At 30.6% G+C, this 19,698-nt stretch overlaps 1 protein-coding gene and 1 long non-coding RNA gene across 2 annotated transcripts; one reads left to right on the top strand and one right to left on the bottom strand.

Moving 5' to 3' along the window:
* Positions 1–12,568: 12,568 nt before the first annotated feature.
* LOC129881707 (protein LIGHT-DEPENDENT SHORT HYPOCOTYLS 4-like) lies at positions 12,569–13,407 on the bottom strand. The gene has a single exon (XM_055955824.1). It carries the CDS (start codon positions 13,280–13,282, stop codon positions 12,743–12,745), a length of 540 nt encoding a protein of 179 aa, XP_055811799.1. The 5' UTR covers positions 13,283–13,407; the 3' UTR covers positions 12,569–12,742.
* A 3,098-nt stretch (positions 13,408–16,505) lies between these two features.
* LOC129881706 (uncharacterized) lies at positions 16,506–19,215 on the top strand. Its single transcript, XR_008765676.1, has 4 exons — positions 16,506–16,645; positions 16,731–16,918; positions 18,162–18,253; positions 18,706–19,215. It is a non-coding gene; the product is annotated as an uncharacterized LOC129881706 (long non-coding RNA).
* Positions 19,216–19,698: the final 483 nt, after the last annotated feature.

The following is a 19,698-nucleotide window of genomic DNA, read 5'->3' as shown; positions in this document are numbered from 1 at the left end:
ACCCCTTTTATTAATAACGTGAAATTACATTAAAGCTTAAGTGGTCACTATTCAGCACAATTGTTATTTTTGAGCAATAGAATTAGGGTGATTAGTGGACAAGGATAATGACAATTAATGGTTGCCAATGATTGGGAATTGATAATAGGTATACTTGGGGTATTGTAGTGTGGATTTAGTTCTGCAATTAGGCTTTCATAGTTGCAGTTATTAGTAAATAGGATAGGTTTTGGCATGTTGTTCCGACATGGTTGAGATTTTGGATTGTTATAATTTGGTGTTATGTTGAAATTGTTCGCATACTACCACATCATGATTCAAGTTTTAACATATTGAGGTAGGTAATTAAGTAATAGGATATTACATGATACGAATATCATTAGATTTATGTTATTGGGAAAATGATGTTTAACCCTAGACTTGAATTCTAGAGAATTGATTATAGAATTGGATGAGTTTTTGGATTTATGCTAGACATATGATAATATGGGTATTTTTAGTTTCGAAATCTTGTTGCGATCATTTATTTGACTAGATTACATTGATTTGGAGGCCCAATGAAAAAGGAAGGCTTAAGTTCCGAAGTGATTGCGTGATTATTTGAGGCAAATAAACTTCTAAACCTCAGTTTAAACTTGTAGATGCTAGTATTTCCTTGTTATGTGGGTTGGGGAATGATGAGAATCAGACTGGGTTATTGACTGTATGATTGACCTTAAAAATGGAGATGAGGAGTATAAATGACAATCTAATAACGTGTATTGGTGTGATCGATGTGAATAGATTATTGACTTATCTTGGACATGTGAAATGACTATATTGATATGAGATGTGAACATTATTGTTGATATCATGTTATTATCATGAATTATATAAATATGAATTGATTGCATTAATTCTGATATACTATGTTGAGACTAGAAATAATATGAAATAAAAAGGGGTCAGGCCACATACTCCGTGGCAGGTATTATGAAACAAAGGGGTCGGGTCACACGCTCCGTGATAGAATATGTATATTGAGGGGACAGGCCATATGCTCCGTGGAAAGTTACATGGACAGAAATATCCTCCATAGATTGCGAACTGTGATTCAGTGGATGTGTACCGATAGGACAGACATGCATCATCTCATTGCATTGCATCGCACCTTTCTGATATTTGTGAACTGTGTTTACCTTTAATTGCTCAGTAATTGCTAGATTTGACTTGATATGATTCAATTGCTGATATTATTGCTGAGTATTCTTGAATTACATATTATTACTATACAAAATGTAAAGTTGGGCTGATTTTCATGCAGGTTATAGTTGAGGAGGTTCGGTTGGAATGAAAGGAGTGTTTGTATCTATTTAGCTTTGCTTAGTTTTAATTGTCCACTTGCTGAGTACTGTGTTATTTGGTACTCATCCCTTGCTTCTACACTTGTGTAGGTTGGAGTCCGGACCTGCTTGATCTCCTGGTGTTTCCTACCACATCCGAGACTACCATTTCGAGTGTTGAGGTAGCTGTTACATCCATCTAGCGGACACCTCCTACTCTTTTATTATGTTTTAGTGCTATTCTGGAGACAAAGACATTGTGACTGTATTTCCTTTCGTACTTCGGTAATGTATTAGTGGCTTGTACACGTGACAACCAGTCTTGGGGGATTTTGAGATTATTTACTTATTTTTGACTAAGTTAAACCTTGTTTTATCTCATTTACTTCTGCGTTTAGTTTTCGTTGGATTTTAGGCTTACTTGTCTCGGTGAGTTGAGATGAGTGTCATCACACCTGGATTCGGATCGTGACAGCTATACATTGATTATACATTATAATACACTTAAAAAGCTGAAAAATAACTTAACTATATATAAAATATACACTAAGTATACATAAAGTATACACTATCTATTCAATTTCGATCAAGAGAAAGAAGAAAAGGAAGAAGACTGACGGGTCCTTTTATGTAATTTTCACACATTGGGCCAAATGAGCTGCCACTGGAGTGATACCTATATTGACATCTTTATATAACCTTAAGCTTTTGTTGGTATTGTTTATTTTTGTCAAAGAGAAGGTTTAGTAATTAAAGCCAAAAAAATTGACATTTTACAATTATCTCCCATTATAATACACGATTGAATAGAAAACACAATATTCTTATCCTTCTTGTTGGCATTCTCCTCCTAATTTGATTTGGTTGGAAACACATGGACGAGATTATATAAAATTTGAAAAGGATTAAAAGTGAGTTGGACTTATTTCAAGTAAAAAATCTAGCCTAAAACTTACTTCTTCAACATGTGTATATAACATGGTATATCGTATATTTAGTGCATCTCCACAGAATTTTCACAAACGTCATTGTGACATGTGTGTATTACATTGTATCATATCATATATTGTGTATATTAGTAACTTTTGAGTTAAAATAAAGAAAAAAGTAACTTTTTAGGTAATACAATTCTTAGTTGAATTACCATCTAAGAAATTAACGGCATGATATGCATTGACAAATTAAAATAAGATGGTGGTGCACTCTTTTCTGCTTTCTCCTTTGGTCTTTCCTTCTAAAAAAACATTCCAATTTCACGGTGATGTACACTCTCATTTTTTCAAAGTTCAAGTATAATGCTGAAAAGTATTTTTGAATCATGTCCAGTAAAATCTTAATCTTGATGTAGTAATAAGATAGATAATTTATATAATGTTTAATTAGTCGAAGAATTAGAAAATTTATTAAATAATTTAACTTCACTATATCTCTAATGTAAAATAGCTTTGATTAAGAGGCAACCTTTATCATATCATGAAAGTAAAATTGAAGAATTAGAAAATTTATTATAGAATTTAACTTCACTATATCTCTAATTTAAAATAATTTTGATTAAGAGGCAAACATTAATCATATCGTGACAGTAAAAAAAAGGTCGCTAAAGATAATTTATGTACTCGTCCATAATAAGTGGAATTACTAACTTGAAATATAAGTTAAATAACAAGTTATAAAAAAGTTAAAATATACTTATTACGTTAAGAAAAATTAATAAAAAGCAAAACATAGGGATGGTTTGAAAGATTAGAAATATATCAATAGAAAATTCGTTATTATTTTATATTTTTGTTCATTTAGGTATCTTTTCTTAGAAATACCAATACTATGTTTAGATCACAACTTCAGCAGTACTTATACCGAACTCAATAGGGGATAACTAATAGGGAAATTTTCAGATATGCCAAACATTTTAAATATAATTATTTCATATGGGTATAGTTTTCCTAATTACTTATAATGACAAACATAAAAATTGTCATTATACAAATGTTGTAACGAATTATATAAAAGTTGTAGCGAATTATACAAACGCTATATCCACGAATTATTTGTATACTGAAATATACAAATGATAGTATACATATGTATTTGTATATATGGCAAGCGAGATTGAGAGAGAGGAGGAGAGAGGTGAGCGAGATCGAGAGAGGGAGGAGAGAGGCAAGCGAGAGGCGAATTATATATGAATATCTGTCGAATTGTATATGTATATTTTGTCAAAAAATTATATATATGTAACTAATATACATATATATTTGTATATATGGCAAGCGAGATTGAGAGAGAGGAGGAGAGAGGCAGGAGAGATCGAGAGAGGGAGGAGATAGGCGAGCGAGATTGATAAAAGGAGGAGAAAGGAAAATTGTGTATGTATATATGTCGAATTGTATATGTATATTTGTCAGAAAAATTGTATAATGGCAACTGATATACATATATATTTGTATATCTGCAAGCAAAATTTGCTATACCGCGTAAATATATAGCTATGTTTGTTGCGAGCCATAATTATTTTTAAATTATACCTTAAATGCATAATATAGTAGTAAAATTTGCCGTACCGCATAATTTTCTCTAACTAATAGGGGTGTAAGAACATAATTCATGTATAACTCAATTCACGAAGCAACCAGCCCATACTTTCAACATAATTAGTTTAATTATTTTTGAAGTTAAACAACACCTAAATTAATGTGCAGATTTTTATAAAAAAAATTGGTTGTAAGTTTTGAAGGAAAACAATCCATGAAAAAAAATCGTGAAACTTACCTAAATCTCACTAGTTTAGAGCTAATTATGTATATACACTTTAGTTTGCAATATTACGTATCTTATCAGATTTTGGTTACTCCAAGTACGTTCAGATACATCCTGATACATGTATCTCGGTATAAATGAGGTCAAAATTAAGTGTAATTTGTTCAGATACATTATATGCAAATGAATTCGCATGAATCTGGGATACATAATAAATCTCGCTCATCTCTTTCCTATATATCTGGTATCCCAAATATATCTGGTGTAATTCACATGTATTTGGATACATAAAGAATCTCGCTCGCTTCTCTCTCTATTTTAATATATCTGGTTGCAAAGATACATGTATCTAAGTGTATTTTTCTCAGTATATAGTAGGAAACTCTTAATTAATGGTAAAATATATAATATTCTGAAAATACAAATAATAATACTATATATGATAGTAAAATATGTTTAATTATGTACTCCCTCTGTTCCATTTTATGTGACACATTTTTTTTAGTCTGTCCCAAAAAGAATATCATCTTATTATAATAAGAAATAATTTAATTTTAAAATTTCTCTTTTATCCTTAATAAAATAACTTGCAGCTATAAAAACATCTAAAATTTATTTTAGACTATCAATATCAAAATTCATTTGTTTTATTTAAATTCTATATCAAATCAATCGCTGTCACATAAAATGAAACAGTAAAAGTACTTTTTCCACAAAAATAGTACTGCAACCTCTCAAAGTGGAAGGAGCAGTGAGGCCCACGAATCTGAGTGTGTTGGCAATTCGGCCCGTTTGGGGTTTGCCTAATTTTGATGTGGACCAGACAATGGGTTTGTTTGTACGGTCCTGCATAGTCGTGGGGTCTTGGGTTTTGGACTGAAGTTTAGAGTTGTTAGACCCTAAATATGATACATTGGATTTGATCGCACAAAAAAACAACTACTCACTTCCTTTCAATTTGATTAATCTATTTTTAAATTTAATTTTTTTATATGATATGTTTAAAGCTATAAAATCTAAGATCATTTAGTTACATTTTACATATTTTTAACTTAAGATTATTAGATTCAAGTATTTTCTTAAATATTATATCAAGTTAAAATACGTAAAACAAATTGAAACAAAAAAATATTAAAAGGGCCCGCCCCTACTACCCGAAAGTTTTGAGTCGGGTGTGGTTTACTGTACCCGACATATATGGAGTTGGTCCAACTTGTAGGACCTATTCATTAGTCAAATCTAACCAATTGACTGTAGAAAGCCTATGTGCTCTTGTCCAAGGAATTTGGCTAAAAGAAAACCTAATTAAAGGTGATGTTTATACTTAAAAAGTAGTAATAGTGCTATATTATGTTACTTTTTCTGCTTTAAAAAGGAATGAAGTAATTGAGTACAAGAGTTAATTTTTTTAAAAAACTATTCATATAATTTACTCTCTTCGTTCCAATTTGTGTACTTTGTAATATTTTTTTTTGATTTGATATCAAGTTTTTAAAAGAGTTTTATGGTCTAAAATAGTCGGTGACCATTTCTGTGACTATAAACCATTTCACTAAAGGCAAAAGAGAATTTTAAGTTAAATTATTTTTAATTATAGACATATAATATTTTTTTTGAGACAAACTAAAATAAAAGTATGTCACATAAATTAACTTAGGGGAAGTACCTAAAAATTACATAAAAAATAGTTGTTAAAAATAATTGTTTGACTATCCAAACGACAATCTCACATAAAATAAAATTAGAACATATCTCACATAAATTTTGAACTTAAACAAACTTAATTAATACATTATGTTTATCTCAATTTATAATAATGTCTTAGTGTTAAATAAGTTAGAATCTGATAATATGCATCATCATCAATCATGTTATTTTCAATGAACTTAATTAATATCACGAGTCGACACTATTATATGTTAGGGCTAAGATTTTAATGATAACTAATTTAATTTTTCAGTAAAATCCAGTCAAAACAAATGCTATAACAATCAAGGAAGAGTCCAAACATCACTAAGGAAAGCTGCCAATAAGTCAAAGTACCAAAGACTAGTTGAAGACCATTGAGAAAGCAAGTTGTACCATTGAGATTTTGCAGGACTCTATAAATCGAGTTTAATTTTAGTTAGAATTTTTAGAGACTGCTTTATTCTAAACTTTTGTTTATGTATATATAAAAGGTAATATATTTCTGAAAATACATCTCAGATATCTCATAAACTCTAGGGATATTCAAAAAGAAATTAAGATATGCCAGACTTTTCTGATAATCAAATACTTCAAGAAGTTTCACAAATACTTTCATGGTGATCAAATCTCAATCATCCTACGTTCGAGAAATACACCACTTATAACGACCCACGAATCATGGAGAAAATTCAGAGAGAAGAATCAAGGAAACAAACAGATTTGTACCACATATTTTATCAATAAAGTTATGTTTCTTCATATTTTATTTGTGATTGCAATTTATTTTTTATCACTTTAAAATTATTGCAAATAAATTGGCACGCCAGTGAGACCAAATCTACCCTTTATCTCTTTTCTCAAAAATCAAATCTACAATTTGAAGCCACAAAATCCCAAGGTGGGAGCATACTTCTAATTTCGTCTTTGAGTTTCATCAAGTGTACACTCCGACAAGCTTTGAAGTAGGTGACATTTTGTAGACATCAAAATTTTATTGTACTCTACAAGTCGTGTTTAATTCCAATTGAGACTCTACAATTCCAATTAGGATTCTTGGAGGCTACTGAACCTTAAACCCTAGTTCATGTCTATATAAAGGTAATATATTCCCTTGAAAAAAAAAGTATTTCGAATATCCATAAACTCTCAGGTATTCATAAAGATCAAAATCTCAAATATCTCATAAATTCTTGGGATATTCATAAAGAAATCAAGATATGTCAAACTCTTTTTCATAATTAATACTTCAAGAAATCCACAAATCTTTTCATGGAGATCAAGTTCAAATCATCCTAGTTAAAGAAATACGTCACTAATAGCATTCGAATCACGGAGAAATCTTAAAATCATGAAGAAAATTCAGAGAGAAGAATCTAAGGGAGGAACATTATTGTACCAACATTATTTATTAATAAAATATTTTTATTTCTTCATATTTTCTTTGTGCTTGAAATTTATTTTTTATCACTTTAAAATTTATTGAAAACACAAATATCAAAAATTTAATTGGTATCAAATCATTCACAAAATTAAGGAAGAAATCTTGGCTATTAAGAAAGCAAATACCAAGAATTTAATTGATATTAAATCATTCACAAAATTAAGGAAGAAATCTTGGCTATCCCCAAGGATATGGGGACAACTTGTCTATAAATTATGTCATTAATGATAAAATGAAAATTATTACTAAATTTAGAAAGATATTCTCTTTTCAAAATTGATATAAAAGAAAATATACATAAATTTAGACAAAAAATATGTATGAATATAATTTATTTTTAAATTATATAAAATATACTATCACAAACACAATAGATTATCACCTTTGAAAATTATGCAAAATAAACATCAATTTTGGAAACATGTTTTAATTAAGTTTTAGTATCCCACAACCTCATGTCCAGATGTGAACAAGTGGAATATATTGTGATCGTAAAATCATATGTACAGACTACACAGTACACTACACTGGATGCACGAAAGTAATATTGTTTCAAAGTGCACAATTTATTTAAATCATCAAAGAATAAATTTACGCAAGAAAATATACTAGGGTTTCATAGGTAAGTTCAAAAATAATGAATGCTTATTAAGGAATCGAAAGTTAATGTACCATTACTGGGTTTCATTATCCGGCAATTATTGACTCTTGGATGAACTAATCTTGTAGGGTCGGATGGCTTTTTCCCCCTAAAAAGTACGTATAAACTTTACATTTTGCTTAATATATATAATATAATAATAGTCTAATATCTCCAATGTAAAAATAAATTAAAGTAGCTAGGAAAACCTAACAGCGTAGTGTTGTCCTAATTGGTACTGTACAAGCATAGTGGAGTCTAGCTACTGCTACCTATCATTCATCATTTCAATGGGAACAAGGGAGAGTTGTCTTGACATATAGTTATTTAACATATATACATTAATGACTACGATAAGCATTAAGTTTAGTTCCTCAAAATCAATAATTAAGAAAGAAAAATAGCGACAAACAATAATATTTATATTTCAAAATTTGTGCAAAAGTTATAATCTTTATGAAAAATCTAATAAAAAAAATATAATCCTCTGATTCTTTCCTTCACGGTCATCAACTCAAGAGCTTTACTTTGTTCTTGGATTGATGAAATACTTGTTGAAACTTCAGTACGAATGCGGAGCCACGCTTTGATCACAATAGCATAGAATTTGCGGCAGATCACCACCAAAGAGAGCTTTTCGATATATTTCTGTCCTCCTCTTCTTTTCTTTTTCTCTGTCTTTCTGATATTATGAAGACTCCTTTATATAGATGTGATCTAGGATTTTGGAGGATATTTTGGTCTTTAAGTAATTTTAGAGGATCTTGAGATTAAAAGGCATGAGAGGGCTTGTCTTGTCAACTTAAGAGACTGATTCAAATATAATTTGAATTTTATTTAAGTCATACGGCAAGTTTTTAGTGACATGCAAGAAAGTTCATTATATTCACGGAAATCCTTAATTGCTTTCACTGTCTATATATATTAATTAATGGTCTAAACCAACATATTATTCTAATGTATATAAGAATAATGCATATTATTCTAATCTATTAAATTAATGTTTTCTTATATGACGAACAAAAGAAAAAAAAAATTAATATGAAGTGAAACGGATGAAGTACTAATTAATTACTACACTTGAGCTGAAAGCCTCCAAACCCGATACGAACCATGGGAGATTTGGTTGCAATTTTTTGTCGATAGAAATGGTTCAAGTTGATAGAGACCACACAAAGATGCATGAATCACAGACAAAGACAACCATTACCACGTTTAATTTGATTCATTATTTGATCCCTCTGTATTAATTTACGTGATAATAATTGATTAAAAAAAAATTATAATCTCAAGCATGTCACAATACCGGATATTAGCGGCAATCCCGCATTGCGAACTTAATTAGCATCCATGAAAAAAGTGGAAATAAACACGTTTAACAATTTTAATTTGGAGCCTAGGGACTTATAAGGTGCGGGTTTTGTTGAACTAAAACTGATCAAAAGTATATCCACATTTTGCATGTGGCTTCCCTGAACGAGAGAAATCAAGGTTGTATTGATAATTAAAATTATAGAGTACATGCTTCATATAAAGGTATGAATCATAGAGTCCTAAGCTAGCTATAATTAGAGTCCTACTATAATAACTATTACTACTATGATAATATTGAAATTTATAAATAATCTAATCATAGTCAACTTCAGCTAGTACAGAAAGCAGTAGCCTAGTCAATATAGAAATCTAGTCCTAAAGTGGCTTGAACTGCGGTTGTACTTTCATTGGACGTACCATGTTGTTCAAACCTATTCCATATATATCTTCAGCTTCTCTTATCTTCAACAACTTCCTTTTCTTTTCAACACGCTCATTGACCAACTTAATTAGTTTATGAGGTTAGTATGACTTAAATTAGTAAAAGAGAAATTAATCTTCGGGTCTTGGCTGTTGTTCTTAAAGCTCGTAAGATAGAATGCCCTAAGCACAAGGGCTTCAGGTTTTAAACCATCCCAACAAATTTTGAATTATTATTTCTTTTAGAAAAAAGTGTAATTTTGAAGTTTACGAGATATGGAAAAAAAAAAACAGAATGAAAAGATGTCATTTGCCAAAAGTGATCTGAATTGATGCAATATACACTCAGACAGCACATTTTTAGAGTTAATTAAGAACAAATTTAAGGAATCATATTTAGGAATACTGACTAATGGAGTAATAAACTTTAGTCAAATCGGATGCTTTCAACATCTTTAGTAGATAGAAAGCTAAGATTGTCGACAAATATATTCTCACACAAAAAAAAATCATCCAACCCTTTAATCAACTGAACATTAATATTTTTCTACAGAGAATTCCTCAATTTTATTCAAGATCCATTATTGTCTAATGGGTCCCTTTCACTGATATTTTACCACTCCTAAATCATCCTATATTAATCTGAAAAAAGATTAGTGGTGAGATTTGGGAATATTTTCTTTATAGGTTAAAGTGCTAGTTCATACCCCACTAAATAACTTTGGCAAGTATACATCCACTGTATTTATTTAAGTTACATGTACTAAATGTATAATGAATTTTTATACCATCAATGTATTTTAGTCGATCGCGCATCGTTATTGTATATTATCAATAATGAATGCTTATTGAAACTCCACTTTTTATAATGTTGATTAGGATTGTACAGGGCAAATCGATAAATAGCACCAAATCGATAAATCGAACCAAATTGGAAAAAAAACTCGACTAGTGGTTTGGTTTGACTTGGTTTGTGTTTGGAAAAAAAACCCGACCATTATAAGGTTGATTTGGTTTTAACTAAAAAAAGTCAAACCGAATCCAAACCGTTCCGATTATAAATATACTACTTTAAAATTATGTTATACATAATAATATTTATTAAAATGTAATTTATAAATTTTTTTAAAAAAATTTCATAATTTTTGTTTTCTTTCTTACATTTAGATTTGGACCTGAGAAACCCATCTAAATATTATACAAAAAAAGCCCAAAATAAAGTTATATTATAAAGTTAAAATTTCAAACAGTGTTCTGCCTCCATCTTATATATTGATATTTTGTACTAGAACTCTTTTTAAGAAGCACTACTCTGTGTTTTTTATTAGATACTATAAAAAACTCGAGAAACCCGAAAAAATTCGAGAAAAATTGATATCAAAAAATCTGACTTTAATTAGTTTGATTTGATTTATAGATTTAATAATCCAACACAAATAATTTGATTTAATTTATAAAAAATCTGAATCAACTCGATCGATGTATATCTCTACTGTTGACGTAGAGAATTTAAAACTCTTTCCAGATTCTAGTAATCAGCATAATTTGAGATATATATAAAGTTAGTGTCGTATGAATTAGGTACCCAATAGCTCTTAGAAGACAAAGGAATCACCCTTGTCTGCCAATTTCATCAAAACCCTCAGTGAAGTGACAGCACTAGCAACAATCAAGTTAATAGATCGATGCATATATAATTCACCATTAAGAAATTTAATGACTATTAAATTAATAGATGTATAATTTGTCACTAAAAAAACATTAATGATGAGCTTTTCGTTATATCTTGACCTCAGTCTATCTAGCTATAAGAACCCTCACGGAAGAAATAGGGAAAATTAGAAAGAAAAATATTTTTTAATAAATAATTATCGATTTTAGCAATATTATGATATATCTGTCATGTATTAAAAGTGAATTATGCATGTAATATAAATATATTATAAGTATTTTAAAATATATTATACTTGTTTGGTATGAAATTGACACAATATATTATAAGTGTATTAAAATATGTGATAAATATATTATCCATGAATAAAAATTGTATTATATGAGTTTTAAAAGTTATTCTCGCTAATGTGTATTAAAATTGTATTAAAACTGCATTATAAATAAGTGTCCAGTGAAAAAAAATATTATTACTATAAATGATAAATATTTTCTTAATATAATATATTTATATAAGTTTCCCAAAGAAATACTTGTTAACTCAACATTTAAATATCAGATGGTACCAAATAAAGTTGCAAAAAGATCGAGTACCATAGAAACTCAAACTGATTTCACGTATAATAGGTTACATATCTTATTTTTAAAGTATTTAATTTCACTATTACGTGCACTCGGATTCTTAAGTTTGTTTGTCCTATTTTTTCTTTTAATCAGTTTTAAAAAGGTGTCTTTTTATTTATAAATTTCTAATTTCAATTTTTAATCAGTACCAAATAAAGTTTTTAAAAAGTGTTTTCAACAAAACATGCTATAAACTCATTCTAAAAGTAATTATCCCTTATTCGTCTTACCAAACGAGTCCTAAAAGAAATGTGAAGTCCCGTTAAAAAAAATAATCCAAAACACATGAAATGAAGTTATAATTATGAAGATGAGAGTATCAAAGTATGTTCCATAATAATGCTAAATATGAGTGATACGTTTTTAATTTCAAAGTATTGGTCCTCTAGTCACGTTTTACTCCTACAAGTTTCATAGAGTACAAGAACTATATATGCTCCTGCTAGTACTTCCAACTACTACACTCTTACTAATTACTAAATTATTATACCCTAAAACCGCACATCACAAATCTGTGCTTTGAATCCACGGTAGAGAGGAATTAATAGTACGTACAATATCTCTTAATTAAAGTTTCTGGTTCGAGTTTTGAATATGAAAAAATCTTTGGCATGAAGCGCTTATCAGCAAATGAAGTCCTATGCGGTGCGAATTTGAAATAACCAAGTTCTAATAAAGGTACCGAAATTAGAGGGTAAAAAAAAACAGAAGATAGTACGTACATTATATTAATAAACAAACCCTACATATGTAGTGACATAGTTAAGAATAGATCCTCAATACAACTAACTAATTGCTAGAATACATAAAATTTTAAACTAAAATCCATGATTAATGGTGCATATATATTAGGTATATTTGATGTTAAGCTTCACCTGATGGTGATGGGAGTGGGGGAGCAGAAAACTGTAGAGGTGGTGGTGGTGGAGGACGTTTACGTTTCTTCTTGTCATAACTAACTCCTCTTGCTTTTGACTGTAAATCTCGAACTTCACGAAGGTAAAGCCTAACAGCACGAGCACCAAAAGGGTTGATTTCAGGTTTTCCTCCATTTTCTTCATAAGCAGCTCTAAGACGACCGATGAGTGCATCAAGGCTTCCCCAAGCTTGACGAAGAGGACATGGACAAGGTGCTGGAGGATTTGGAAGACCGTAAAATGGACATATTGGAGAGTGAATTTTGGTCTTCCCAAATTGATCTAGGTAACGGAGGAATTCAAGCACGTGAGCACCGCTACACCGGGACAGACACAGTGGAGGCCTATGGTTCTTAAGGTACTGACCGAAGGTGTTCCAATCACGACGTTTTTGGTTCTCATATCGGCTTGAAGTAGATGATGACGACGTATTGTTATTGGTATTCACTAAATGATTGGAATTCTCTACTTCTCTAAACGAATCCATTACACACTTGTTGTTTGAGATGTTTTTAGGGTTTAATAAGAGAAAGGAGATTTCCCAAATGAGAAGAAGGACATGGTGTGAAATATCAAAAGATTTCCATATTTGTAAATTACAAGATCGAGACTAGAGAAAGAAAGAATAGTGGAGAGACAAAAAGAGGAAGGGTTTGATGATATTGATGAAGGGATTGATGGGAGAGTCAGTGAAAGGATTCCTTTTTTTTCCTTTTTCTTTTTCAGTTCATTTCTGTTGTATGGTCTTGTTTGTTTTAGCAATAGTAGAAAATGTTGGAAGACTGTCCAGTTGGTTGATTTGGTAGCTTTGTATTCTGAAAATGATGAAAGATAGGTTTTTTCTCAAAAAAGGGGAAGCAAAGTACGAACCCCTCTTAATTAATTAATTATGGTGAAAGAGGAGAGAATAGGGATTTTGAGGAAATTAATCAAATGGGGAGTAGGGTGATAGCTAGACAGCAGGTTAAGATGGAGACAGTGAAAAAGTTAGAAAACATGGGGGCCATATAAAAAGGAAGAAAACAGTTCCAATATATTCACCCACTCTCTGCTTGAATGACAGCACCATGCACACTTCTGACCCCCTTGTGCCACACACAATTAATTACTTCATCACTAAATCTTTTTTTTTTTTTTCTAAGTTTCTTTACCTACTTTATTTGTTTTAGAAAAATCTCTAAGTACGACTAAATTCTAGTATAATGAAATAATTACATCTTCCATTCCTTCTATGTGATATCTTTTCTCTCTTTAATTTATTTCAGTTAAAAGAGTGACACACTTATTCTATAATCACACAAAAGGTATGATGTATTTAAAGCAACAACTCTCAAAAGATTAGATAAATGAAAATGTCGGTCATTTGGTTCAAACAGCGCATACTTAGTGGTCATGGCAACAATAATATAAAGTCCAAACAAATTTCTAGTCATAGTTATAATATATATTGACTTTAGCGTTTAAGGGGGGGAAGCTCTACTCTGGACTGGATGCTTAGTTTGGACAGGAGGTCCCTTAGAGCATCAACACTACAAAACATATAACCCAAAAATGTATAAATTAAAAAGCATTCTACCTCCGTGTTCTCTACCTTTTGATTAATGGGCAATACCCATTCCAATGTTAGAAATCAGGTTCCTTATTAGAATAATAGTGTAGAAAAGTAAAGAATAAAAAGTAAAATCAAACACACGATTTTACGTGAAAAACTCCTTGCTCAAGGGAGAAAAACCACAATATGTCTCACAGGATTTCACCTTCAACTTCACTAAAAAAGAGATAAGATTTAGATTACAAACTCTTGCAATTTAGGAATTGCACTCATAATCCATTCCCCCTCACTGCAACAACTCTGTCACAATCAGATCTGAAGCAATAACTCTATTGCTTCACTAAATCAACAAGCCTAGCTAACTTAGACTTCAAGTTGTCTCAATAACTAACTCTAACTATTTAGACAAAGATTAACTAGCTAAGAACTGATCTAAATCATTTATAGAATAGGAATAGATCTTACAAAGATTAAGACCAAGAAATCAAAACTCTAAAAATGAAATAAAGGATTGATAACTCTATCTGGTCCTTCGAGAGAGAGAGATGATTTTGGAGAACAAGAGCTTCAATGTTTTCTTTTTATGAGATTCCAAAAATCCAAGGAGAAAATGTTGTAGAGAATGTATATATAAAATGATATACATTGTGCTAGAAGTTTTCTATTAGATAGATAATTGTCCTTCGGTGTAAAAGGACTCGTCCACACGCACATCAAACCTACATATTTGGCAGAATCTGTTATGTACGACTGTCAACTATCACTATAAGTGCTTCAGAGTTCGCATAAGAGATCAAATCCCTTACCTATTCCCTTAGATTGTTAAATCATCAAAACATACATTATCAATTTCCCCCTTTTTGATGATGACAAACCCTTATGCCATATTCTCCTTTTTTGACACACATTCACATTCATTCCCCCCGTCACACAATACATTCCCCTTGTCAACCTATTTCCTCTTTTCAACACTAATATAAGATCATCTTGCAGCCCACAATATATTCTCCCTTTTGACATCATAAAAAAGGAAGAATAGTAAACTAAGAGCAAAGCATGCATATATCAAAAAAGTCATGGCCACCATGGGAAACACAAGCACAAATCAATAAGCTAATGAATTAAGAATTTTAAGAAGAAACAAAATCATCCATTCTAACAAGTTAAAAGACAGTACTCAAAACATGCATTACAAAATAACTGTAAATTTGAACCATTGGGACATAACAAAAAGACAACAGATGAGTTCCAAGGAATGACACTAGGAGGATGGGGGTTTATGAGTGAGAGACTTGAGGATAAGGGACAGATGATCAGCAGAGCTCTCATGGTGTTGAAGCAATTTATCCTTAAGACTAGAGACCTGTGCAGCAAGACCAATATTTTCGTCCTCAGATTCAGTATCTTCATTTGCTTCTTCAACTGGTTATGGTTCAAACATATCTGGACTTGGATGCACATCATTTGAAGTTGTTTCATTCAGACTATCTCTCTGGATTTGCAGTAACTATTCCAATTCATCATCATCTCGGTTCTTTAGATCTTTGATATCACCATTTTCATCAAAAATCACATAAACACTTTCTTCGATGCACATAGTTCTTTTATTGTAAACTCTATAAGCCTTACTTGAGGAAGAGTATCCCACAAAAATTTCTTCATTACTTCTAGGATCAAACTTTCCATGATCATCTAATCCATTGTTTAACACAAAGCATTTGCATCCAAATGCTCTTAGGTAACTCAGCTTAGGCTTCCTATTGTTGAGAATCTCATAGGGAGTTTTGTTCAAAATTGACCTTATCAAGCATTTGTTTGTCACATAATAAGCTGAATTACAGCTTCAACCCAGAAATTCTTTGGAAGATTTCAATCAATAAGCATAGTTCTGGCAATATCAACCAGAGTTCTATTCTTTCTTTCTACAACACCATTTGCACTACAGGAAATTAAACTTTTAACAACCAACTCTTAACGAAGGAATAGAAATTCGGTCGTTAAAAGTGTATTTATAGCGACACAATTTTTTTCTGTCATTAAAGACAGTTTCCAATTTAATATTAGCGATGGGATAAAACACATATGTTAAAAAAACTTAATATTCGGTCGCTAATACTAAAAAAAGAGCATTATCTCCCTTATTTTATTTATACCCACGTCTCCCTACCCCTACAAAAAGAAAATAGAGAGACACCCAACAATATACGCCTCTTAATTCTAGTTTTAGGTTTGTTAGAAGAATATCAACAAATTACAAAGATTTACTCGATCGTCAGCGTGCTTTCTCCGATTCTCCAGGTTTGTTAGCAGAAAATAATCCGCACATCTCTAATCTATTTGAGCTTTTTAAAAAGGAATCGGTGTTTCTGTGTTTTGATTGCAGAACGTTGTCCGTCGCTCCTTACTAAATATCAGCCACAGTTTCTCCCATTTATTTTTATTTTGTATACTCTTTTAACTCTCTCTCTCTCTCTTCGATCTCCTCTCCTAAACTCCGACCCCGGCGCCCACCCCTACCCCTGCCTCAACTCGCCGACATCTTCGCCTTCGTCGTCCCTCCCTATCTCTCAGGTACTCCGTTCGGCCCTCTCTCTCTTTTCTTTTTCTTTCCTTGTTAAACTTAGTTAGGGTTTTATTTTTTTTTGTAAATTGAGAAAATTTTGAATTGTTAGTTAGTTTATTTCATTTATGTTGTTAACATAGTTAATTTGTAACATTGATTGTGAATTAGTGAACAAAAAGTTATAGTTTTGATTTTAGGGTTTTACTTTGAATTGGGTATTTTGAATTAGTTTGTGATTTAGTTTTTTTGAGTTGGAATTGAAGTGTTTTTGAAGTTATAAACTTATTAACATTGTTAGTTTGTATATTTAATTGTGAATTAGTGAATGATTGGGTTTTAGTTGAATTGAGTTTTTTGAATTAGATTGTAAATTTGGGTATTTTTTAGTTTAAATTGAAGTGTTGTTGAAGTTAAAAGTTAGATTTAAGAAGTAATTATAGAAGTTAATTAGAAGTTAGAAACTTAGAACTTATTTAGAGCTTCTAATTATAACTTAGAACTTATCATAACTTGTATTGAATTTAGAACTTTGAACTTGAACTTTAGGCCAGATTTTTTAAGTTGAACTTAGAATATTTTTGGTGTAGCATTTACTTATTTGAACTTAGGTTGTGAACTTTAGAAATTGTGAATTATTTATATTTTTCATGAAGTTATTAACTTTGGTTTCATGAATTGTGGTTTTTAAGAATTAATTAAGTTTAAACTTTAGAAATGTTGAATTATTGTACGATGTATGAACTTTAAGTTGTGAACTTTCAACTTAAATTTTGAACTTGAAATTTAGGATTTTTAAAGTTGAATATTAGGATTTTTTTAACTTAAACTTAGATTTTAGAACTTGAATTTTACGTAGAATTTTTTTTTGTTTGCCCGGGCTGCCCTTTTTTTTTATAAATTCTCAACTTTAGATACTTGAACGTTAATTATACTTGAAATTTGAAAGTTTGTACTTTAACTTAGAAAAAAACCAACTTGAGCTTTAGAAATGTTGAACTTGAAAATTCTTGAATTTTTGAAGGATATGCGTGTAAACTTTAAGTTGTGAATTTTGAACTTGAATTTAAAACTTGAACTTTAGGATTTTTAAGTTGAACTTTAGGACTTTTTTACTTGAACTTTAGGATTTTTCTATTAAGTAGTTAGAAATTATTTTGGTTTGTATAAATTCTCAACTTTAGATACTTGAACTTAGGATACTTGAAATAATTAATTAAAGTTTAATATTTTTGTACAAAATTTTAAGTGTAGGGGTACAATCTAATTAAATATTCCAATATTCGACGCCGCCAAGCCCACTGCCACCAAGCCCTCCATCTCAGCCCTAATTGAAAAAAGTCGAGGTATTTTTTCCTCTTAAATTTTAATTATTGTATATATTAGATTTTTTAATTCAATGTACAACACTTGCATTTTGCTTAGGGTTTGTTTGATTTCTTAGGATATGTTTGAATTTTTAGAGTGTGCTTTAGTGATAAAGTGTTAGTTTAGCATAAGTGACAACATTAGTTGATCCTATTGATGAAAAAATTGATTTTCTTGCAAGATCAATTGATTAGTTTGTACCTTAATTGTCCAAAAAAAATCAAACTTGCACTTTAGAAATGTTGAATTATTGTAGGATAATATATGAAATTTAAGTTGTTAAATTTGAAAGACTTTAAAATATTATGACTTCATTCATTTTGAGTGTTTCATTATGTTCGTTATGATGTATATTGTGTGTTTTATTGATTGGTTAGTTGTGTTGGATTGAATTGTTTTGATTATTATTAAAATTATATTTTAATTGCAGGTGGGCAGCAGAAACGTACAGTTTCTGCTGTCAAAAATGTTACAGGAAAAGCGACGGATAGGGTCCTTTAGTCCGTTGCTTTTCTGAATTTCTTTTTAATTTTTTTTTAGAAAAGTGACGGACGGGGACCCAATGTCCGTCACTTTTTTGGAAAAAAAATTAAAAAATTTAACAATAAAATGATGTAATCCGTCGTTTTTTGTTTATATATTTTTTTTAAAAAAATAAATTTATTCGGAAACAGCCGTCCTACCTTGGTAGGAATAAGGTCTGCGTACATTTAACCCCCCCAGACCCACGTTGTGGGATTTCACTAGGTTGTTGTTGTTAAAAAAATAAATTTAGAGGCGACGCAGTCCGTCGCTTTTTGCGATGCAGTCCTTCGCTTTATTAAAAGTGTCAAGCAAAAAAGCGACGAAAGTGATTGCGTCGCTTTTCCGTCGAGTTTGACCAAAAAAGCGACGGTCGTTTTTTGACAGTTTTTTTAGTAGTGGATATGAATACTTACATGATGCACCTATTGTCAATTTTACTATGTTAGGCTTCGTGCTTTCAGCATTTTTTCTATTTAAATTCACGATAGAAGCATGTATATGAATATTTTAGTTAAAGGGTTGTACTTTAGCGATTTTTCGCTCAAGAAAAGGCAACGACATGCCTTAATAAGCTTCAGTTCTTACAGACTTTCTTATCTGTTTCTACCAATAAGCTTTAGCTCTTTGTGTTGTATTAAATGTAATTATAATTGGATGGACTGCTATTTGCACCTAAACAACTCCAAAGTTTCTTGAAACATACACAAATAACTCTTCCAAAATAGTTGTAACTACTACGATTTTTTTCCAGTTCCGTTGAGTCTTAATGCCTGTAATTCTTTCTTCTAGTCATTGTCCATGCTAAACACTACTAAGTTGTTTTATAGGCATGTAAACTAATCAATTTGCACCACAACGCAACTACAATTCTCAATGAAAAATCAACTTGGCCATTGCT

The sequence above is a fragment of the Solanum dulcamara genome, chromosome 3, assembly GCF_947179165.1.
Source record: "Solanum dulcamara chromosome 3, daSolDulc1.2, whole genome shotgun sequence".
Classification (NCBI taxonomy): Eukaryota; Viridiplantae; Streptophyta; class Magnoliopsida; order Solanales; family Solanaceae; genus Solanum; species Solanum dulcamara.
Note: the sequence above shows the minus strand (reverse complement) of the source record. Positions and strands in the feature narration are given on the sequence as shown.

Bases quoted from the DNA above. Each gene is read 5' to 3' on its own strand.
- LOC129881707 (XM_055955824.1), bottom strand. From the start codon at position 13,282: ATGGATTCGTTTAGAGAAGTAGAGAATTCCAATCATTTAGTGAATACC.